We start from the raw sequence: 25,232 nt of genomic DNA, 5'->3' as shown, positions 1-25,232 counted from the left end.
CTTGCTTGTCTGCCAAGCTCCTGGGAGACACTGCTGCAGCTCTAAGGCGGGACCAACACACTTGGAAAGCTACTCAGTTAGGATAACTTTAGGAGTAGCAATTTTTAGTCCAGAAAATAAAAAGAAAATAAATACATCTTTATTATAGTTCTTTCTGTATTCCCCTAAATTTACAATCTGTGAAATTCTGGTAAAATATTATATAAATGATACAGAGTACCACGTTAAATTTAATTAATTTTGCTAAAGGGTTGACTAAAAAGCTTTTTAATTCCCATTTTTTAAAAGTATGTTTTGTACAAAAAAAAAGGTATGTTTTCATCTTATACCACATTATAATGTCATCTAGGATTAGAGAAAGTGTGCATTTAAATCACTGAATCGTTATTTAGACACGTGTAAGCATGATCTAGTAGAAAGATGACAAAAATAGAAAAAATTCTGGTACTATTCCCTATACTAGTAAGTTGGGGGCCTTGGTTTTCTTAAACGTCACATGGACTACCTGACACGGGCAGCCTCTGATGGCCTTTCCAGCTCCAGAAGGAGGTCAGTCCCTTCCTGCCTGTGTCCCAGGAAGCTGGCCCCACCTGGGCTTGGCAAAGAAAGTAACTAAATCAGAGAAACTGCTCCAAAGTCTGCAGAAAAGAAGTTATTAATTAGCAAAGAGTTTCAAAGTAGAAAAGGGAGAAGAGAAGGAAATTTGACTATCTTCCTGCTCCGCTGCTGCCCACTCGCTCCTCTGATCTTTGAATATTAATTATAACAAATGACAAGGCTTAATTTCCCTGACAAATGTCTTCATTAGTGCCTAGATAGGCAGATGCTGTGGGCAGTGTTGGTCAGCGGACAGATCAGGACAAGCTGGTGGGGTTTGCTGCTCAGTCGCAAAATTAATAAATACCTGGAAGAAATAATGAAATTAATTGTTGACTTAGAACACTCAACATTTTGTTCTCCACTATTACAAGGAACATCTCAAAGTACTGCCAGACTTCTCCTAAGAATCAAAAATAATCCATCTGGAGTTCCCGCTGTGGCTCATCGGGTTAAGACCCTGACATAGTGTCCACGAGGATGTGGGTTTGACCCCTGGCCTTGCTCAGTGGGTTAAGGATCTAGCATTGCTGCAAGAGGTGGTGTAAGCAGCAGATGCAGCTCCCATCAGACACCTAACCCTAGGAACTTCCATGTGCCACGGTATGGCCATGAAAAGAAAGATAAAAACATATCATTCATTCATATCACCCCTTCCTAAATTGCCATAAACAGGCAAATCTTCTAAGGACTCAGGAGTGATGAACATTTCTGAACAATGAATAAATCTCTGGGAAATTCCTGATGCCGGAAGCAGGGCTTTAGCTTGAGCTGTGATTTCATTTTCCCTTCTGGTACTCTTAGTGAACTAAGCACTTTTCTTCCCCAAGTTATCCAGCATTCATTTGCTAAATGGAGCCCCTAAATTGTGGGGTGGGGGTGACATGGAGGCGGGAGGCTCACGGGGCCTGACTTGCCTCCTGAGTCACCAATGAAATCGTGAGCAGACGGAGCTCCGCTGAACATGCGTCTTGGGTGGAGAGCACACAGTAAGCAGATGCCCTCACAGTGGCGTCTTTCTCAGAATTTTATGAACTCAAACAGTGGTTAATAAAAGCAACAGTGACTTCAGGAAGTAACCTGGCTCATTTTAAAACGGGCTGGAGTAGAGGCCATAAGACCCAGCCAAACACGACCTGGTGCATCCTTCAAGGTACCATACCTGTTCCAAAGCGGTTTGGTTAACGGAGTAGTGTTCGATACGCAGGGAGTGTTTATTGGTCTCTAGAACAGTGAACAGGTCCGCCAAGCATCCCCACCTTTTGGGCACAAGATATTCCAATAAATTAAGGTGCTGCCCCTAAAAGCGAAAAAAAGGGGGGGTGTCACATGATTAGGAATCATTAAAGAAAATCCTTCCCATTACCTGTCATTGACAAATGAATGCTCTTTTTCCAAACCGCACACTTCAATACCAATGAGGTGAATTTGGATCAGCTTTGTGAGTCTCCAAAGAATGTCCATTGACCATAATTCACCATGAGACATATTTGGGTTTTACAGGAAGGAGTTTCCTTTTTTTTTTTTGTCTTTTTAGGGCCACACCCATGGTATATGGAGGTTCCCAGGCTATGGGTAGAATTGGAGCTGTAGCTGCCGGCCTACACCACAGCCACAGCAACACGGAATCTGAGCCATGTCTGCGACCTATACCACAGCTCATGGCAATGCTAGATCTGTAACCTGCCAGACCAGGGATCAAACCTGTGTCCTAGCACTGAAGAAATGCTGCCGATCCCATTATGCTGCAGCGGGAACTCCGCCATGAGGCATATTTGATATGAGGTGCCCCTGCTGGGGGGAGTTGCTGTTTTGCTCCTTCATGCCCCACTCCTCATCCCAAGCTCAGGGAAGCCCTCTCTGAAGGGAAGAAGATGCCTAGAGGGGCTGAGAAGAGGGAGGCTTAGGTTCCCGAGACACGTGGGAACCTGAACTTCACACCTGAGCTCCCAGCTCCTGGGAAGATACTCGACGGTCGTGAGCCTCAATCTCACAGGTGCAAATTGGAGACACCAGTAACGGCTTCCAGACTAGTTCAGAGTGGTACCTAAGTACGGACACCTGAGACCTGGACAGCATCCTCCTCACCTGGTAGGACTGTACTCCATGGTTGCTGGTGAGATCAATAAGCCACATCTACTTTTTTTTTTTTTTTTTATCTTTTTGCTATTTCTTTGGGCCGCTCCCGTGGCATATGGAGGTTCCCAGGCTAGGGGTGGAATTGGAGCTGTAGCCATCGGCCTACACCAGAGCCACAGCAACATGGGATCCGAACCGCACCTGCGACCTACACCACAGCTCACGGCAATGCCGGATGGTTAACCCACTGAGCAAAGGCAGGGACCGAACCCGCAACCTCATGGTTCCTAGTCGGATTCGTTAACCACTGCGCCACGACGGGAACTCCAGCCATATCTACTTTGAGGACCACACCATCTTAGAAGTTCTGACAAGCTAGAACCACAGGGTCATCCAAGAGAGTCGCAGACCATGCTTCTCAGACAGTCGTGCCAGGAACTGCCGAGCCCCCTTGTTCAAACGCAGGTTTGCATTCGGTAGGTTGGGGACCAGGATTCTGCAGGTCCCACCTGCTCCCAGGGCATGAAGACCCTGCTGGTTCAGGGACCACACCTGGCAGCAAGTTTGCAGAGGACCGTGATGACGAACCCAGGGCACTTCGTGCGAATCGATGCTGAACCCCGAACCTACAATCCCCACAGCCCATGCGTGGAAGTGATTAACTTTTGTCATCTTCCATCCTAAACAAAATGGATCGTATGATGAAGGTGCCCACAGGTAAGGGGAGGAGGAGCAACCACAGGCAGCCTACTCTGGGCCACCCTAGGCTTGTCCTTTGGAGAGGTCAGGTAATAGCCTCTGTCCGTGCGATGTCTTGGGGGTGGGGGTTGGCTGTGGTCTGTACTTGGCAATGAGGACAGGAAAATAGACAACATATTTTGACAGCATAGAATAACAGGGGAAAAAAACCAAATGCATTTATAAAATGTTTTCAGCGCAAAACAAAAAAGCAATATTAACCCTACCTTAAACTGGATTCCTGGAAAATAGAGCTTCAAGAAGTCAGAAATAGCGCTGTGTTGGTTTGCATCCTTACAGAGCCAAATCTTGACTGTATAACCATCACCAAACCTGGGGGTTTGAATTTAAAAACATATATATGGTTACTAGTGTAGGGATGTAAGAAGGCTAAATTCTAAGTCCATCTTCCCAGGAAGGCAGCAGAAGAAAGTAACCCCTCTGACCTGTCAGAAGATTTTGTATTCTCAAAAATACAATATTCAGGAATTGATTATAAGTCAGTTACACAATCTGCTGTAATGCATTGACACAGACACCAATTTATCTTTTTAAAAATGAGCAAATTCTGGAATCAACCCCATCCCACAAAAGAGGGAAGGTGAAAATGCAGCCTGTGACAGCCAAGTGCTAAGACAAGAAGTTAGAGTGAGGCTGGAGACCAACCCTGAGAACGGTCCAGCTTCATGGGCTGTAGAGATGAAAGTACAGCTGGGGACAGATGGACGGGAATGTGGGAGGAATTGAGCCAGGCTTCCTTCATCACATCAAATAACCCCCCAACCATACTTCAACCCATGGGCTCCGTGGCTGCAGGGATGCAGTCAGTCCGTCTGACCACACCTGGGGTTACAGTCACACCATTGCACCACCTCAAACCCTAGCCTCCAAAGATGACTGGGCCTTCCAGAAATGATGCACTTTGTTCTACTGCGCCCCCCCAGAGCCCAGCATGGGGCTGGGCACAAGGTCACATCTCAGAAAAGATCTGCTGAAAAAAAAACAAATACACAGACACATCATGATGAGAGCACTGTTTGTTGATTTTGTTCTCTGATGCGTCTACCTCGGGGAGTACCCAGAATAAATATTAGTTGAGTGAATGAATGGATGAATGTAAACATGGCCTGAGCACAGCCTTGCCTGCATCTTCATTACAAAGCCTTGCTGGGAAAAAGATGTGTTACATCGAAGGGACTTTTCTATAAATGAGAGTGTCTCGAACACGCTCAAATCGTTTTTCAGGCGCGTCTACCTGGTGAAGAAGAAGCCAAAGAGAAAGTGACTTTGCTTCTGCCCCAGGGATCAGCCTTGTGAGCACCCAGGGATCCAAGGACCCGTTCTCTTTCCAGCCTCCTGCCCTCATCTCACAACTCCCCTGAGATCTGTGTGTGACCCCAACTGTCTCCAGTGATTTCCAGGTGATGGTTTCGACGCCCCTCAGGGGAGAGCTGTCAAGGCCACTGACAAAACACAGAGGAAAGCAGCCAGGGAAGCACCTGAGCCCTCTGGAGACTCCCTGCAGGCTGACCCCTGTGTCAGCACAGGGGGAGTCCGTGTCCACTGCGGTGCTGCTGATTAACCAGGGTTACCTAGTTCAGCCTCCAGGAATCCCCCCCAAGTGGGTGTGCACACCAGTGCCCGCGTAGGGAAGAGCTGAGGCTGCATCCCGGTGCGGGGCTGTCTCAGGGGTCCCCACCCTTCAGAGAGCTCTCAGCGGGCTCTGCACATCAAGTACAGTCCGGAGCTGCTGGATGACGGAGATGGGAGTCTGCTCCGGTGGCTATGATGCTGAGGGCGGGGACTGATGCGCCTGGACAGCCTGCGTGTGATCCAGCCCCTCCCTCGAGCCACTGGAAGTGTGAGTCAACTTGGCTCACCCCCGTGGCCTCATCTAGCAAATGGGCTGATGACACCAGTTCCCTGAAGAGAGCCTCAGGGGACTGAACGGATCGACTCTCGCACTCACGGGGGACAGCATCTGGCATTGAGGAAGTTAAGTAAACAAACATTGGGTGAAACTGAGGTTCTGCGCAGGACGTGGCCCGTATGAAAGAACGCTCCCTTCAGCATGAAGAAGCTCACAACTTATTAGGGGAATGTTGATAAAGCAAATGAAAAATTAGAACGTGATGGACCGAGAGATTATCATACTCAATGAAGCAAGTCAGCCAGAAAAGACGCATACCATAAGATATCACTTACATGTGGAATTTAAAATATGGCACAAATGAACCATCTACAGAACAGAAACAGACTCACAGACATAAGGGAACAGACTTGGGGTTGCCAAGGGCGGGGTTTGGGGGCAGGAAGGACCGGGAGTTTGGGGTGAGCAGAGGCAAACTACTGTCCATAGGATGGATGGACAACAATGTCCGGCTGTGCAGCACAGGGAACTCTATCCAGGATCCTGTGATAAACCATCATGGAAATGAATACGGAAAAGAATGTATACATGTGTCTAACTGAGTCACTCTGCTGTACTGCAGAAATTAACACAACACTGTAAGTCAACTATCCTGCAATAAAATAAATTAAAAATCAGAACATGAATCTGAAGCACTTACTGTACAAGGGTGTGAGGCAATACTGAGTAAGCAGAGATGCTGTCTCTCTTTTAGATATATAAAGATCCGCTCCTATTGCATTTTTAAAAACACACGCTAAATTTTAATAATGGTCTAATCAATTCTCACTAGAAGCATACATGCGTACTAATGTTTAACAAAGTTTCAAAATGAAGCTACATCTGAGCTAAGCCACCACATCAGCTTTACTTTAGAGAATCTGGATTACACAGTTCTTTAAAAAAATGCTCAAGAGAAAATATTTCTGAAATGGGTTGACAAGTTCCTCAGGATCTCTCTAGAATACTCAGTAAGACATCTAGACAGAAAAACCAGAAAAATACGGCGCCTTCAAGAACTTAGTAATTTCAAAGTAACCAAGGAGACACCCGTTTATATATTCACTCATCCCTCTCACATTTCCAGGCAACCTGTCCTGTCCACATCATTTGCAAAGCTGGTACTTAGACAAAGATAAAGAAACAGCATTATCTGTCAGTGAAGATGTGAAGATGCCTATAAGAAGTATTTGACCACTAGCGGGATACAGCATTTGGGTACCAGAGACAGTCAATGTAATGCATGGAATACACGCTAAAACAGGAGAGCAAGCAAGGGACTAATGGAGTAACACACACACACACGTGTATTTGAAAAGCCAGTGAGAGAGTCGTATTCCCTTGTATATATGTACCCCATCTTCTTAATCCGTTCATCTGTGGATGGACATTTAGGTTGTTTCCATGTCTTGGCTATTGTGAATAGCGCTACTATGAACATGGGGGTGCATGTATTTTTTGAATTATAATTTTGTCCGGATAGATGTTCAGGGTGGGATTGCTGGATGTGAGATCCTCCTGTACAAGGCAGGGAATTACATCCCACTGCTCGGGGTAGAACATGATGGACGACAATATGAGAAAAAGAATGTGTGTATACATATGTACGACTGGGTCACTTCACTGTACAACAGGAATTGACCCAACACTGTAAATCAACTATACTTTAATAAAAATAAAATAAAATAAGAAGCCAGTGGGAGAGTGAGGAGGGGTTGGCTGAGAGATGGAAAGTGGTCAGTTAAATTCCAGAGGATCTTGCCTAACTGTTCCTGCTCACTGCATTCTTTATATTGACGCTTTCACAATAAATAGTTTGTTTCACTCTTAAAGCCACCTTGTGCACAAAACAGAACAAACTGCATTTCCTCTTTGTCATATGCAAATATGCAGCATTTGCGAACCCCAAGGAGGTCTGGATTTTTTTCACTAGGACTCAGCTTTTTTTTTTAGGGCCATATCCATGGCATACAGAAGATTTCAGGCTAGGGACTATGCCACAGACATAGCAATGCTAGATCCAAGCCGCATCTGCAACCTGCACCATAGCTCACAGCAATGTCGGATCCTTAAACCACTGAGCAAGCCCAGGGATTGAACCCGCTTCCTCATGGATACTAGTTGGGTTCGTTACCACTGAGCCACAAAGGGAGCTCCCGGATTCAGTTTATTATTGGCAGAGATGGGACCACCCAGGCCTCTTGCTCCAGAGCTATGCCTAGTCATCACAAGTGCCTTTATTATTTCAACTTCAGTTAAGTTTGGTTCAGAAAACATTCTAACCATCGCAGATGCAAATCAGAAGGGTTTTGAGGCTGTGGATGGAAGGCACTAAGGTACAGAGAGCCTTCGACAATTAACAAATAAAAAGCCACCTTTGGCGACTGGCGCCAGCGTTCTGCCTTGGGAAGAAAGTGACTTTGAAGGGAGCCTCTGTGAGCTTCTGAGCTTAGAGTCAAGATCTCAGGGGGTGGGTGACAGGACCTCACAGCAAAGAGAAGCCTGGCCCCTGTTAACACATCTCTGTCCGTGAAGATGCTTCTCTACAGCCAGGATGCTGCTTTCTGAAATGACTCCACCAGCCACAGACCCAGAATTCAGACGGTGAGTCAAAGTCACCACCAGCAAAGGGCAGCAGGGCTCTCGCACAACGTGGGAGGCCACGCCAGCCTCCAGCTAAAGACTGGGCGTCCTCCACCTCAGGTCGGAGACCTGAGCTCAGACGGCCGGGCTCCCCATGGCCTGACAGGGGCCCTCCTCTCCAGCTCCGCCTCGTTCTGCCCGCACCGCCTCCCTCCCTGCCTGCCTTTCCTCAGCACAGGGCTAGTGGTCCTTGGGCAAGGCCCCGCGGGGGGGCGGGGGTGGGGGGGTGGCCTGGGATGGCTCCCTGATCTCCTGCATCCAGCATGGGGCGCATCCTTCTAGTTTATCGCCTGTTACAGCGGAGCTGCTCCAAGGCCAGACCTGCCGGCTCTTCTGCCTGGCGTCTGGTTCCTGTCTGATGAATGAGTGGATGAAATTCTCTGTTAGAGGTGAGTGTAATGGGAACAATATATTCTCTCCTAACGGAACAGTAAAATGTACTGGATGTTTCTGTAAGTTTTCTTTTCTTTGGGGGAATAACCGAAAGGGGCCATTTTAGAGCATGAGATGACAGCGACGGTCAGCAGGATGGAAAAACAAGCCCCCTCCCGCTGCGTAGATCTTTGTCCCCCGCAGACAAGCGCCATCTGGTTTTCAGGGTTGTGTTTCCTTGTAACACTGGGGCCCTCGATTGGCTTCCTGCATTTTTAAATGATCTCTGAGCACTTTTCTTCATCCGGCGTCAGGCCGACAGAAAGCTCTGCGGTACTCTGTGACCCCCCAGCAGCCCCGCCCAGCTCCACGTTCAACAAACCTCAGGGAAGTCAGTTCACAGGACCCTCGGGACTGAGGGTGAACGATGACAGCGACAGCGCTGAACCGACTTGGTCCACACCAAGTCAGACATGCAGGTGGGTCCTGCAGGCGACAGACACGCAGGGCATGTGGACAAGGTGATGTGCCAGAAGTCACAGGCCCTTGGCATGGGGACGCCGAGCCCTCACTGGCTTGAAATCAGGCAGATATTCCCAAGGTTCCAGAGGTCAGGAAAGACCTAGTGATACATGGGTTGTGAAACTAAATATTTTCCAAGTGTTACTCTGACTTTTTCCAAACACGAATTTAAAACTAGGAGTTCCCATTGGGGCTCAGTGGGTCAAGAACCCGACATAGTGTACATGAGGATGTAGGTTTAATCCCTGGCCTTGCTCTGTGGGTTATGGATCTAGCGTTGCCACAAGCTGCAGCATAGGTCACAGATGTGGCTCAGATCCAGTGTTGCTGTGGCTCTGGTGTAGGCCTCAGCTGTAGCTCTGATTTGACCCCTAGCCTGGGGACTTCCATGTTGCAGCTGTGGTCATAAAAAGACAAAAAAAAAAAAAAGAATTAAAAAACTAAATTATCTGTAACAAAAAAATGGGGATCATAAATTCTTCTGAAAAACAGAAGAGGAGAACCCTCCCCAGCTTAGTTTCTGAGGCCAGTGTTACCATGATACCAAACTGGATAAAGGCATCAGAAGACAAAAAACAAAAACAAACTACAGACCGGTACCTATTATGAATACGGACACAAAAGTACTAACAAATTGAATACAGAAACACGAAAAAAATGATACACCACGATCAAGTTGGATGTGTCCGTGGGAATGCAAGGTTGGTTTAACATTTGAAAATCAGCTGATGTGATCATCTCATAGATGCAGAGAAAACATCTGGCAAACTCTAACACTTTTTATGATAAAAGCACCCAACAATGTAGGAATAGAAGGGAAGTTTCTCACCAAGGATACTGAGGAGAACCTGCAACTAACATAATACTTCGTGACGAAAAACTGGGAACTGTCCTCCTAACATCAGGAGCAAGATGAAGGCACCCTCTCTCTCAGCACGAGGTTTTACCTGGAGCAATCACGTAAGAAAAAGAAATAAAAAGCATCCATACTGAAAAGGAAAATGGAAAATTATAAGTGGCATGAGCGTGTCTATGGAAATGCCGAAGGAATCCATGAAATACCCCAAGAACTAATACATTAGTCCAGCAAGGTTTCAGGGTATCAGATCAAAACATGACAATGAGTTGCATTTCTATACACTTGTGATGAACAATCAGAAAATGAATTTTTTTAAAAAAAATTCCATAGACAGTAGCATCAAAATAAATAAAGTACGCTAAATTTAACAAAAAGTACAACATTTATATTTTATAACTGGAAAATATTGTTAAAAGACATTAAAGTTTTAAAGAAACAGAAACGCATGTCACTCAAATTGATCTGGAGATTCAACATCATCTCCCTCAGCATCCCATGGAATTCTCTGTAGAAATTACAAGCTGATTCTAAAATTCATACGGAATTGCAGTGCACCTAGACCAGCCAAAACAATATTTTAAAGAAGGAACACACCGAAAGACTAACACTTAGTAATTTCAAAAGTTACTCGAAAGCGTGGTACTCGCGTCAGGATGGCTCCGTGGGTCACTGAAACCAGAAATAAACCTGTGGGTCTCTGGCCAACTGATTTTTGACAAGGTGGCCAGGACCATTCAATGGGAAGAATAACCTTTTCGTTCAAATGGTTCTGGGTGAGCTGGGGAACACCTGCAAAAGAATGAATGGGAGCCTCCACCTCAGACAGATAAATATGCAAAGTGGAGCAAATACCTAAATGTAAGTGTTAAATATATCAAACTCTTAGACTCATACAGACCAGACCAGAGGGCCTTCATTGTCTCTGATTTCACACGGGATTCTCAGGTAGGACACAAAAAATGTGAACGACAAAGTTTAAAAAAATAGAGAAGTTGGGCTTTATCAAAATTAAAAAAACATCTGTGCTTCTAAGGATGTTATCAAGAAAGTGAAAAGGCAAACAATATCCCGACAGAAAATATTCACACATCATATACTGATAGGGCACCTGTAGCTAGAATGCGCAACTCTTTCAACTCACTAATAAAAAGAAAACCTATTTTTTTTTAAATGGGCAAAGGCATAGGAGTATGCATTTCTCCACTGAAGACATACAAATGGGCAAACGAGCACATGGAAATATGTTCAACAGCACCGGTCTTCAGGGAGATGCAAATCAAAATCACAGAGAGATGCTACTTAGTATCCATGGGGAGAGCTGACATAAAAACACAGCTACTAAAAGTAATGGCCAGGATACGGGAAACGGGAACCTTCCCTCTCTGCTCGTGGGTACGTAAAATGGTGCAGCCAATTCAGAAAACAGTCTGATGTTCCTTAAACGGGTAAGCACAGAGTTACTATGTGGCCCAACAATTTTCCTCCAAGGTCTGTATACACCCAATGAAATAAAGAGATATGTCCATACAAAAACTCAGCCCTGATTGCTGACAGCAACAGAACGCATAAGAGCCAAAAGGCGGAAGCAACCCCAAAGCTCACTGACAGTGGGTAACCAGGCGCTGGGTATCATTTGGCCATAAAAAGAAATGAAGTTCTGCTCACTGGGATGAAGCTTAAAATACTATGCTAAGCGAAAGCCACCAGTCGCTGAAGGCCACACGTTATGTGACTCCACGTATCTGTCAATAGGACAGCTTCATAGAGGCAGAAAATACATTTGTGGGCACTTAGAAGTGGAGCGAATAGAAGGGTGACAACTAAGGAGATAGGGTTTCTTTGTGAGATGATGAAAATGTTCTCAAATTGACCGGGGAGAGGGCTGCACTCACTATAAAGCATGGAGTCACACTTCAGATGGGAGAGTTGGTTTTCACATGAAATATATCTCAATAATTCTGTTAAAAAGCCAAGAGAGACGATGGCCACATTTGGGGGGGGGGGAGGTAACAAAATGTACGGGGATTGTAGTCGATTGTCAAAATGGCTCTATTCCTTTGCACCTTGCCACACCTGCACCCCTTCCCCATAACCTCTCTGTTCTGGCTACTTTCTATTCTTTTTCTCCAGCTGGGTGACTTGGTTGGGCAGATGTGATGTGCCCTCAGGCTGGAATCATACTTGTGCCATGTGGCCCTTCCATTCTCGTGGCCCCGCCGCCTGGACACCGATCCCAGGAGGAGGAGGCGGGACACGAGGGCAGAGCAGCCCTGGACCACCTGGACCCACCCATCTCCAGCCAACCTGCAGCTTCATGAGGATGAACGGTGATCTTAAATAACACTGCATTTTGGAGTTCCCGTCGTGGTGCAGCGGTTAATGAATCTGACTAGGATCCATGAGGTTGCAGGTTCGATCCCTGGCCTTGCTCAGTGGGCTAAGGATCTGGCATTGCCGTGAGCTGTGGTGTAGGTCGAAGAGGCAGCTTGGATCCCGTGTTGCTGTGGCTGTGCTGTAGGCCGGTGGCTGCAGCTCCGATTCGACCCCTAGCCTGGGAACCTCCATATGGCCACAGGAGTGGCCGTAGAAAAGGCAAAAAGACAAAAAAAAAAACCAAAACCCTGAATTTTATAAACTTCATGTTGCTGCTTTTTGCAATACAATCAAACTCATGCAAGTTTTTTTTAAACGATTTTGATAAAATAGGACCCCGAATCAAATGTTTAAAATGCTTCCAAACTATGAAACAATGAAACATTCAGGGTTCATGCTTTTTCTTTGAATGCACACACACACAGACCAACACATAAATTACTGAACCCAGAGTAAATAAACTTCCCCAAAGCCTACCTTGAATCATTTCAAACAGGAAATCAAGTTCTGACCTAACAGAAATCTATCTCCCTGGCTAGGCTGTGTCTTCCTGTGCTTAGGCTGTGTTTATCATCAGACTGCACAATCCCACAGTGGACTCTGAGCTTTGAAATGGCACGAATTTTCTGTCCCACTTTGCATATTAGTTCCAGGTGAGTCAGCATGCATCTGTGGCTCTCCTGCAGAGCAGGGGACAGAGAAATATCACCAAGGCTGTGGCAGCAATTAGGCCGGAATCAGGCACGTGCTCGCTCCCGTTGACACGGAAGCTGAGGAAGAGCCCAGTTTCTAGAAGCACCAACTCAGAATCAATGATGCAGCGTTTTTAGAGAAAGAGGCTTCACCTCTCTAGAAATAAATGGGACCTGCACAGACGTCTTTATCAAAGGGGTCGATTATTGTTATTCGCAGTTGTTCATTAAGCGAGCCAGAGCCTGAGTGCTTCCACAGTTTCATCAGAATTGAACCCCTTTTTAGAGTCCAGAAGTAGCAACTTGGAAGAAGACAGCATTTAGCAAAGCCTCCCCACCCACCCTCATGCACTTTGGATTTTGCATTTGTTCACTCATTCACCTACTTGTTCAGCAAGTACCTTGAGCACAGGTCAGGTACCAGGCACTGTCCCAAATGTCAGAAATACAGTAATAAACAAAAACAAAGGCCTACCCTGAGAGCATTTACCTTCCATTGGGAAGGAACTGAGAATAATCGGGGCAACACATTAACGTTCAGGTGTCAGAGATGGTAGCAGTCCATTTAGATTCCCAGACAGAGACAGAAAACCCTAAGCAGCAGGGATATTAGCAAGTCTAAAGGCTGAAGTCAGGCAGCCCAGAGCGGGTAGACATCCCTTGGGTCCATTCTGTTGTGCTGCTCTGCTCACAGGCCTCCACTGCTGAGGCTGCCTCGTGGTCCCAGAGGGTTGCTTCCTCTCAAACCACCACATCTGCATTCGGGCCAGGGAGAAGGAAAGAAGGGGCAGGAACACTGCACGCCCTTCCCTACAAATTCACATCCTTGAAGCTGCTGACACCTCTTCCTTATCTCTGGCCACGTGCAGCGGTCCCGAGAGCTAGAAGATGCCTACTTCCAGGTGGCTGTGCTGCTGAGCCCTCACGCTTCGATGAATAGGTGGACTAGATACCAGAGACCCTCCTGAAGAGGTAACAGTCGAGTAGAAAACTGGGGGAGTAAACTGTGCATTCATCTCAAGGAAAGAGGATGTCACAGCCCAGCCCTCAGGTGGGAACCTGACTGGTGTACCCCTCTCCTTCTCATAGTAGAAAAAAATACGTATGACTGTCCCCATTAAGGGAAAAGATACCTTTCACAAATGCTAAATGACTTTTCAAAGTCCTATGGATGGTGATACAAGTCTGACTCTATGTCTCTGTGGTCTCATTAAACCATAGTGGCTTTCAAAGAGGAGTCGGTCCATGTTTTAAGATGAAGAGAGTCTGCTTTCTCAGTTGATACAACAGAAGCAAGTTCAACTGGGGAACCTGGAGTCTCCGTCATGGAGCTCCCCGTGACATCTGCCTGAGGTACAGCTGTGACAGTTTTAGGTAAGGGGGGTTGGGGCACCAGCCATAGTGTGAAAAGAATTAGACACTTATGAGTCAAGAATTGAATCTGCAAACTGCTTCTTTTTCTTGGACACTCCCATATCACATGGAAGTTCCTGGGCCAGGAGTTGAACCCACTCCACAGCAGTGACAACACCAGGTCCTTAACCCCCTGAGCCACCAGGGAACTCCACAAACTGCTTCGTTAAATTGTAACTCTGTGTTTGCAGCCAACTGCCTTTAGATCCATGTTTTTTTATAGTGAAGTGAGTAAACCCATAGCTATTTATGTGATAAGGATTAAGTGAAATAATACACAAAAAGCACTGGGCAAATGGCCTGAGTTCAGGACTGTTTGGGTTGAAGTTGCAGTGGGGGTGGGAGCCTTGCCCTCTCATATGGATGTTCATACACGCTAAGGCGATGCTGTGACGAGTCCAGCCACACCATCCCTCTGTCTCGCGAGAGGAGAGTGGCAATCACTACCAACTTGGGTTCCTTCCTGCCTCTGCCATGGCAAAAGCATGCAGGTAGCACCCAGCAGCCTTTCTCTGTGAAGCCCCATACAGGCTCACAGAGAACCTGTCCCCTCACCCTCGCACCCCTTCCCGACTTCCCCATTTCCCTCCCGGCATGCCCATCTCTCCAGCTCCCAAACTCCCGGGCTGGTGATCACCCTGGTTGCTCCCTTCCTGAAGCCCCAGACCAGTCAGTTCTAATGCTCTGTTATTTTTTCTGCAGTGCCTCCTACAGTAATGGTTTCTTCTCCCCGTGTCCTCTGCCATCAGCCGACTTCAGTTCCCCTTAACTTCCAGCTAAAGAACAAAGGTGGCCTTTAAATAGGCCATTCCTGCTCCCAGTTTGGTTGCTTCCCTTTGTCCCCTAATTTTGTACCCCAGAATTTAAACCTTCCGTGGTTCAACCCCAAAGAACCTTCCGTGCCTTCAGGTCTACGCCCCACTCTTCAGCCGGTACCTGGGTCAGTCAAGCTGTGCTCAAACATGATTTGCATGATTTCTCTCCACGCCTCCTCCCATCCCCTCCTCCCATCCCATGAATACCCTTGGCAAATGCCTCCTCTCCCCGCCCCCGCCCCTGCCCCGGCAATCTGTCACCTGAAACACCAGCTTGGAAACCTTGTTGTAGTACTCACAGTCTCTCATATCATGTTTGATTTGTTCTTAACGGGCCAGGCCTTATTCATCACTCCATCTCAGGACCCTGTCACTTCAATAATATTCGATGACATAAATTGGGTTGCATCCCACCGCGTTCTGGTCACTAACCTCTCAGAACAATTTCCACAGTGTGTGGTGTTTATGTGCCTATGTCTGTGTGCATCTGACGCCAGACCGTGAGCTCACTGAGACCACTGTTAGTCTCTTGATACAGGCATTCAACCAACGTGAATGAATAGAAATCATGACGTAAGCCTGAATCCACGAAAAAATAAAATCAGACGCTGAAACACTTCCATTTTCTGTCTTCACGGTGAGTCAGAAGCGGTCTGCTCGTTCTTAAAAGAATATACAAGAGAAGGAAAGCCGTGCCCCCTTTGGTTAAGTGACAGTCCTAGGTGACATCCTTCGTAATCTGAATGTCGAGACCCGAGGCATCCACCCACAACGTCCAGCGTGAGAAGAGCTCGCAGACCAGAAACCCTCAGGGCAGCAGTGATTGTGTCCTTGCACCACGACACTGCGAAGGCGAATATGATGACAAGTCGCCTATCCGCGGGGGTGAACCCATGCTGACGACAGCTAACTTCTTTCTCTCAGAAGAGCCGTTTCTAGTGAAGAGAATTAATGCAGTGGTCCTAGACGCAGTGGGATGGCATAATGCTTTGAAAAAGGGTGTGGATAATTCCACTTCACAGCAGAAGGGTATGCGCACTTGTGGACAACGTCGCTTCCCCATCTGTAAAAATGACATCGATACACTGAATTATCAATGTCATTTTTAAAGAAGCCAGTTGATTATTTGGTGATGCAATCTTAATCAAGGCTTTTATGTTTGTAGCAATGGTCATGGAGACATTACATGAAAGCTGCCACACTGAGGCACACAGTGTCAGTGGAATTTCAGTGAATTTCACTAAGGTGAAATACTGATCGGCAGCCACCCGACAGTCACAGCCTGCAAGCCCAAACATCAGTATATCTCCCTCCATCTCTCGGAGGAACTTTGTGAACAAATCCTCCAGATGCCTCTTTATACTTCAACTAAAATGGCTATAGAAATATGGATGAGTCCATCCTTTGAGGCTTACTCCATTTCCATTCTTGATGCCTAAAGTCTGCAAGTTGGACAACGCAAGGAGATGAACCATGCCATAATCTTAAAGATTTTATCTGAATCCTTTAAAGCTCTGTTGTGTTTATTCATAAACAGCCCCATCACCCCTCCCCACCAAAACAGGCTTGGTGCACTTCACGTGGTCACCTCTGTGCTTTAGAAACGTGATTGAGGGTTCCTTCCTAGAGGGGCTCCTTTGAACCCTGGGACTGCACTCTTGTGCCAAGCCAGTCCCCAGAGAGGGAAAAGCAAACAGGTGCAAGGCACAGATGCAAGAGGTCCCTTCCAGTTGGGCCATGAGTGTGCCCACCACCTGCAGGTGATAAGACAGCTGCCGAGGGCTCCATTCGTGACGGTGCAGAGGGCCTGGGGATGTGTCCCTCACTGCCTGGGACAAAGCACTGGTGCCATGGAGGGCGGTGATGGCCATTCCTGGCATCAGGCAGCTCTCCTCTGCATGCGCACGCACACTCACACACACACACACACACACACACACGTGCTCACACATAAACTAATGGCCAGCCAGTCCCTATCATCTGCCAGTCTTGAAACACAGCCTGTTGAACATTACGACCTGCCCCCAACTGAGGAAAGAATCCAGAGAGAGCGCTGGTATAGACCATGCTTCTCAGCCAGGCCGACTGGCTCCAAGGAGACACCGGGCCACGTCTGGGGAGATGCTGATTGTCCCCATCCGGGTGAGGGTGGGGTGCTGCTAAACAACGCTCGGCACAGCCTCCCGGTCGAGAAGGATCCGCCCCCAGGTGGAAAGAGTGCGAGTCTGAGAAACCCTATTGAAGAGCGAAAACCTACGGTGGTCCAGCTGTATTTCAAAACCAGCTCTTCTCCAGGCTGATTTCGCGTCGCCCCACGATTCCCGGCAATTTCACCGCGGAAACGAAAGCCTCCCTTTTGCTGGTATGACATCGGTCCTTCTCGCATGTTCTCACATTCTAATTCTGTGCAGATGTAGTCACTACTAAATGGACTCGAGAACGACATGGCCTTTTAACCAGATTTCACCCGGACTTTTACTCAGAGACTTTCTTATTCCTCCAGCCAAAGAGGTCTCCTCTGGACACCGCAGTGGGTATCTCTCCTCCGACGCACGCCTATCAGTCTGTGTGGCATCACACGTGTGTGACCTCGCTGTTTGCTTTTCCCTTTCTGGGGACTGGCTTGGCACAAGTGTGCAGAACCGGGCTCAAAGCAGCCCCTCTGGGAAGGAACCTCAATCACGTTTCTGAAGCAGAGAGGTGACCACGTGAAGGGCACCCGGCCCATTTCAGTGGGAAGGAGATGGGGCTGTTTCAGTGTAAACAAAATGGAGCTGTTTATGCATAAACAAAATATTTCAAATAAAAACATTAAGATTAGGGGAATGTTCGTCTCCTTGCGTTGTCCAACATGCAAACTTTAGGCATCAAGAATGAAAATGGGGGAGAGGCATAGACCCTGGGCCCCCTCGCCTCCCCTCATGCCCTGTCTCCTCCTCTCAGAAGCTCTAACAAACTCTTCAATCCAATGTCTCCTGATCTGACGGGCCTGCACCCACATTCTCTATGAATGTCTACGAATGCAGGCTTTTAAAGCGGGGGGCGGGGGGGGGGGGTCCTTGGTGGGTGGCGGGATGCCAGGCTTTGGCGCTCAGAAAGGAGCACGGGATGGGCTCGTGTCCTTTAGCGGAACATTCGCGGATGGGGGAGGATGTGCAGCTGCCCTTCGGCCTCAGAACGAAACTCAGTGAGCAAAGGTGCAGGGAAGACGACCAAGCACCCAAAGTGGAGGCTCCACGGAAACCCCCAAGAAGAGGCAGCGGGGCAGGGGGATGACCTGCACCCGTCTTGCTTCCCAGACCCCGGGCTGATGGCTCTGAAGTCCAGGGAGGCACCGTCTCTGCCCTGAGCGCATCTCCAGGGCAGCGTCTGGCCTGGAGGGGGGGGGGCATGGGAGGGCGTGATGGGCACAGTTTCCCCCCCTCCTCTGTCTTTCCTTCCTTCTACCCCCCCCCCATTCTCTCTGCCCATATTCTTTCCCTCCCTTGCGGTTCCCGCAGCTCTTGGTTTTTCTCATTCCTGCACCCTTTCCCCCCACCACCTATCCGGGAACAGGCCGGGCCCCTCGGCTGCTGTTGTAACTGCATTTGCTAGAATTACCTTGGAGTGTGTGATTTTCAGAAGCTATACGGTGGCTAATCCTCACTCCCTCCCAGCCCCCACCCCGGGGTGGGGGGATCTTCCTGCACCTGCCTCATGGTTGGGGGGTTCCTGAGGACCCGCGCCCCTTCTCACTGCTGCGGGGCTTTGGCAGCACTCGGCGCCAGCTCCCCATTAGTCAGGTCTCCTCACCCAGGCCAGGACCCTCGGCCTCTGTGTCTGCAGAGGGAAACCCCGCAGCTCCTGTCCCCCCCCCCCAGACCCGGCCCTTCTCTTCCAAACCCCGCTGTCTCCCGGATTCCCTTCTCTGAGCGCCTCCCCCAGCCTCCCACAACCCCCGCTCTCCGCCCTCCTTCTCCCCTCGCTCTGGGTCACACTTCCTCAGTGCCCGGTCCCAGGAACATCCTGGACCCTCCGCCCCCCCCCCCCCCCTCCACACATCTCCACTGCTCCCCAGGCTGCTGGGCTCGGCTTAGTGCTGTGCAAACCCGTGGCTCGTGGGTGTTTGTTCCACGGGTTCCATTCTGCCTCTCGGTATCGCCACAAAAGCCACTGCAGAAGCTCTCCCTGACCTGGTCCTTCGTGAGACCTCACCCACGTCTTTCCTCCCCCTGCTCCTCCAAGGTGCCAGTGGGACCTCCGGGACAGTCACATCTGCCCAAATCACGCGCACACAGCGATAATGGCAGCAGAGGTCCCACCGTGGCCGGAGCCGGGCCCGCTTCTAAAGCCTTTCACACGTGCCTTGTCCTCAACCCAGCCCACGGCTGCGGAGCCCGACACACAGAGACCGAGACGGGCCCCCCCGGGCAGCCAGGCCAGGCCTTCGTCTGCTGGGTGTCTCCCAGAGCACACAGCGGCCAGGGCCTCCAGGGAACAGGTCACATGGAGCCACTGGAGTCACACCCAAGGCCACAACAGAGAGACACCAGTAGGCATGGGGTTTAGATGCCCAAACCCCGCTTCATGAACAGTCCCGTGTTACCTCAATATCGTAGAAACACATATCGTCAGTTTGTTCCAGGAAAATACCAACTTTATAAATTATTTTCGGTTTGTTTGTTTGTTTGTTTTCCCTTTGCATGGCTCCACCTGTGGCATACGGAAGTTCCCGGGCCTGGGGCTGAATTGGAGATGCAGCTACTGGCCTACACCACAGCCACAGCCACAGCCACATCAGATCCCAGCAGCATCTGAGACCTACACCACAGCTTGAGGCATCGCTGTCAGATCCTTAACCCACTGAGCGAGGCCAGGGATCGAACCTGCATCCTCACAGACACTCTGTCAAGTTGTTAACCTGCTGAGCCACAACGGGAACTCATACAAATTATTTTTTAAACCTAAGTTCAACGTTTCAGCGAATGACCCACAAGCCACCTTGCTCAATAGAATTCTCTGGTTCCTATTTACGAACCCTCCATCCTCAACTGTGTCACAGACCTAAAACCCAGCAGCAGGTGAGAGCCTGGAGCAAGAGACCAGCCTGGTGAGAAGATAAGCCAGCCTCCCGCTCGGCCCTTCCAGAGATGTCAGTAAAACCTCTCAAAAGGCAAGGAGCTCAGCTCAGACATAAATTACCCGGCAATCAGGCAAGGGCTATAAACCTTTATGTAAGCCTTCGTAAAAGTTAGGCAGCGTGAAATATTATTTTTCTTTTGATGATCCTTATTAAGGTGAGCAGAGTACATATTGAGAACAGTTTCTAGGAGGTTTATCTGACCAGGAATTGACCTGGGTCGACAGCGAGGTTGACCATCCAGCAGTGCCTGGCTCTGAGCCGCTGGAAAACTGCCATCCGTTCCCCAACGTGGCATCTGGATCCCGTTCATTGTCATTTCCTCCATAAACTAAAAAGATTTCAACAATATATACAACTATTTAACACATCTCTGCTTGGGAATTCTCACTTTCTAAACATTGACTAAATGAAAATGAAAAGAGATTTCTTTTTTCGACTTATATTAATAAATTACCCTATATCAAAAGGAACAGATTAAACACCAACTTTCAAAGAAATTACACGCACACCTTGGGGATGTCGCAGGCTTAGTTCTGGATCACCACCATAAAACAAACGTCGGCAGTTAAGGGAGTTACAGTTTCTTGGTTTCCCGGTGCATATAAAAGTCATGTTTACACCTTACTGTCATCTATTAAGTGTGCAATAACATTATGTCAAGAAAAAAAGGTATATACCTTAATTTAAAGAATACTTTATTTCTAAAAAATGCTTTCACCTGAGCCTTAAGTGAGCAGTAATCTTTTTGTTGGCTGGAGGGTTTGAAATATTGCTAGAATTACCAAAATGTGACATAGTGACACAAAGTGAGCAATGCTATTGGGAAAATGGCACCCACAGACTTCCTCAATGCATGGCTGTCACAAACCTTCAACTTGTAAAAAAATGCAATTATCTGCGAAGCACAATAAAGCAAAGCAGAATCAAACATGCTATGGCTCATAAACTTTGAAAATAGCTTAGGCAACACTGACTCTTACTTATTAATTTATTTTTGGCTGTGCCCACAGCATGTGGAAATTCCCAGGCCAGGGATCAAACTCACGCCACAGCTGTGACCCAAGCTGTTACAGTGACAATGTTGAATCCTTATCCTGCTGGCTCAAAAGAGAACTCCTCAACACTGAATTTTTAAAAGTTATATAAGGACATAAAAATGCTCATACAAGTTGATAGCAAAATCATTAAGATCCCAAAAAGGAAATGGAAACAAAAAGACATGAAAAAAGCAATTAACCAGGAAGACACCTGAGGGTTCATGTGTGCAAAGTCTCTAGTCCTTACTAGTTGAACGGAGAAGCAACCACAAGGACTGCCTTTCACCGTCTTCAATCAATGAGAGTCTTTTTGTTTGTCTGTCTGTCTTTTTAAGGCTGTACCCATGGCATATGGAAGTTCCCAGGCTAGGGGTCAAACAGGAGCTGCAGCTGCCAGGCCTACACCACAGCCACAGCCACAGCCACAGCCACAGCAACACCAGATCCTAGCCGTATCTGTGACCTATGCAGTAGCTCACCACAACGCGGAATCCTTAACCCACTGAGGGAGGCCAGGATTCTAGTCGGGTTCTTAACCCACTGAGCCACACCGGGAACTCCTGGGGGTCTCTCTAAAAGTGGGTCCTGGATACCGACCGATCTGGATGGGACGCACCGCTCCAACATTCCCACGTGGTACTTTCTATCAAGAAGGACACCTTCTGCCCCCTCTTCGTCTTGACTCCGCCATCATCTTCCCAGCCCTCCCCGTGTCACCAGGATGAGCAGGCCTGCCCTTTGTGGTGAAACCCATGGGGGTACACAGTTCCACACCCTCCTGTCTCAGCCTCCAGCTCCTCTCCTGTGCTGGACCACGGGGTCACCTCCACTCATAACCGACCCACAGTAAACACTTACAGGCCGAGATGGCGACGCACCTGTTTTTGATGTGCTGTGGGGAACCCAGGCATCTGAAGCTGCCGTCCACCACCACGGCCAGTCTCGTGCACAGAGCCTCGCACTCGTCCATGCTGGGAGGGAGAGATGAGACTGGGGTGAGCGCCCGGGCGTGGGCTTGAACCGCCAATGAGACAAGCAAGCAGATAAAGACACAATTACTGGAAACCAGCGCTTCCTCCCCAGAGAGACCTCAGGAAACCTACAAAGCACTTCTGAAAGGAGGAGGCTTTGTGCTGGTGGCCAAATACACAGTTAACCGTAATATCAGTAGCATCTCCATGCAGTAGGAAGACCCGTTCTAAACAGAGCAGGGGAATTTTAGCAGTACTACAAAAATGCAAAATAGCTAAGAATGACCTTCACAAAAATGTGAAGGTTTTGGAAAAAGAGAAAAGGTTACTAATGAACCTAAATGAAATCATGAATCAGTGGAAAGATGTGTCCAAAAGTCATGCCAAACATGACAAGGTTTCAAATGGGAAATTATTATAATATAAAAATTATTGTAATATAAATAACTGCAGCATGTAAGAATAAAATATAACAAGCATAATAAGTAAAATATAAGTATAAATACATACAATTCTAAATAAATTTTACATGACATATAAATAAAAGTCAGATTTTAATACAGTAATAATATGATATATAATAAATACTAATTTGTAACTATAATGTATTTTGTAATATAACAATACATTAATATCAAGAATGTTTTCAAGATTTATGGTTTACAATTTATTATAATTATATAAAAGTACACTATAAATTATATGAAGATTCCAGTACAATACCAATCAAAAACAAGTTTATCACTCCCCATAAGACATGCTAGGACATGATACAGGAGGTCATTAGAACAAGATGGGACAGTGCCCAATGACACACAGGAGTGACCAGAGGGTGGGAACGTGCACTTTCTAAGCATAACAGCAACGGAAGAAACTGAGAGAAAAGTGTGAAATATTCATCGAGGCAAAACTACAAACTTCTAACAAGTGCGTCAAAACACAGCAAGCTAACAATTTAAAAGACTGCAACAAACACAACAGGTAAGATTTAATGTACTTGTTGTAAAGAACTTATATTATATATATTAGTGTAAAATAAACAGAAATTTAATAGAGGAAAGAGGAAAATCAAGCCTAGAGACTACCCCAAAAGACTGTCCAGAGGAAACAACGTATCAATAAATTCTAAAGTTAACAGTCAAACAAGTGATCTTAAAACTGTTTTCAAGCCAGAAAGGCATTTGCTGTGTGTGCAGGTGTATGATGCAGAGAAAAATGTTTTTGCCCCCAACTCCAGTGCAAATGAAAACAATGAATTCTCAGATCCCCCCCCCCCCAAAAAAAACCTGCAAAAGTTAGACATTCAATCATTTTAACCAGGTGATTTCATATACTACTGGTGGGAGTAAAATATTGGCATACCTTTCCGAAAGCCAATTTGACCATAATTTCTTTTTTAGGAATACATATAACAACTTACCGACAATAGTAAAAATCCAGAAACAAGCTGTGTAGAAGAGTAATATAATATCCATATAAACAAAAGTGCATCCATGTGTTAGGTAGTCATGGGGTTTCTGAAGGGCATTAATTGTTGAAAGGTAATGATAGAGCAATGGTAAAATGACAAATGCATATTTGGAAAACTGCGCAAATATGTTAAAAACAACTGGGAAGAAAAAAATACAAAAATATGTATGACTGTCAATATCTGAAAGGTGAAATTAACTTCTTTCCTTCTTTTGCCACGTTGTATCAGGCAAGGTCTACAGGAAGTAAGTTCGTTTTTCTACCGGGGAATAGATAGAAAACTGCTCAGGGGGTCAGTGTCTTTTGCTGTTTGTCGTTGGGTCAAGATTATGCTGGTCAGCCCTCTATGCAGCCAGAGGTGGACGTGCCACAAAGCAGGCCAATGGGAGACACTGTTTCTGGGCGGTCCTGAAGCAAGACAAGCCACCTGCCCTGGATTCTGGTTCTGTCCACGTTCCATGAGCTGGGCTGAGGACACCGGGCTGATGAGTCAACTCAACCATGAAGAAGATGAATAAGGGCCATGGTTTGAAGAACCTGAGTCCTCAGGTGACCCTGGACTCTGTCACAGCCCGCCAGCCTCAACTGTGAACGCAGGAGGGAAAAATGTGTCTGGTCTGAGCCGCTGCCATTTGTCATTTTTGTTATGAGTAGCTTAACATGAAGTCTAAGGGCTAAAAACATCCCAACTATGCTTTATATATATTTTTTCGAACAGACCTATCTTTATATTTCTTTAATAAATTTCAAGGTAAAACGACCTTATCACTTTTAGGAGTGCCTAGTAAGTGCTCTAATTAAAACGGAAGGCTGTGCGGCCCCTTCCATAGTGTCTCCTTCAACACAGGCGAGGAGAGTGGGAATCGAAGCCACAACCGACATTAGCTAAAGTCTCAGAGCCGCGGCTCAGTAGTTGCCACGGAATGAGGAGCGGCAGCTCTTAAACAACTGCGCTCCAAACACGAGAATTTCATAAAACCTCGGCCTAGAGGCAGGGACCTGAGATTCCGATCATCCTCACAGCATCAAGAAGAACATACAACTTCAGGTCCTGTGACAATGAGTGTCACCGCTGACCACTTCTTCAAAAAGTAAACATCATGCTTCCTTTCGGGGGTGAAGCTGACCGGGGCGGACGTCAGGGGACGCAGAAGCGTAAGGCTTTACGCTGCAGTTCACGGATCAGCGTTCCAGGGGGAGGAGGAAGCGCTCCTGGTCACTCTTGGTTGGACTCAGTTAATTCCTCGCAGGGAGTAAATCCTACTACAGCACATTCCCACCCCCAGGGCCCCGCCCCCTGCTCCCACCAGCGTCCCCTGGGATGAGGAATAGGAAGAGGAGGGAGAGATGGACTCGGATTAAAAGGCAACTGCAACGTGGAGACTTCCAGCCGAAGACGGCTGCTTCGGAGTCAGCAGAGGCTGCCCTCCTCGTCATTCACAGGGAGGCGTTTAGATCTTTGTGTGGCGGATATGCAGACAGATTTGTGGCAATAAAGATACATCATCAATGAACAGGAAACAGGAGGACATGAAAAAGAAATTACAGTGATATGTGGCCTTGCAGAGAACTGCCCGCAAAAGCTGGATGTTAGATGAAAATTACAAGGGACGTTTAACG

General features: G+C 47.3%; 1 protein-coding gene across 1 annotated transcript in view; it reads right to left on the bottom strand.

Annotated features, from left to right (window-relative positions):
- Positions 1-299: 299 nt before the first annotated feature.
- Positions 300-25,232, bottom strand: part of LOC125111183 (ATP-binding cassette sub-family A member 13-like) — a 281,764-nt gene continuing 256,831 nt past the window's right edge. Inside the window, 4 exon segments of the mRNA XM_047753036.1 lie at positions 300-904; positions 1,760-1,897; positions 3,642-3,747; positions 22,050-22,142. Of these exon segments, the coding sequence (XP_047608992.1) occupies positions 812-904; positions 1,760-1,897; positions 3,642-3,747; positions 22,050-22,142 (430 nt within the window). The 3' untranslated portion in view covers positions 300-811.

This window comes from Phacochoerus africanus, chromosome 11 (genome assembly GCF_016906955.1).
Source record: "Phacochoerus africanus isolate WHEZ1 chromosome 11, ROS_Pafr_v1, whole genome shotgun sequence".
NCBI lineage: Eukaryota > Metazoa > Chordata > Mammalia > Artiodactyla > Suidae > Phacochoerus > Phacochoerus africanus.
This window is presented reverse-complemented; position numbering and strand designations above follow the sequence as displayed.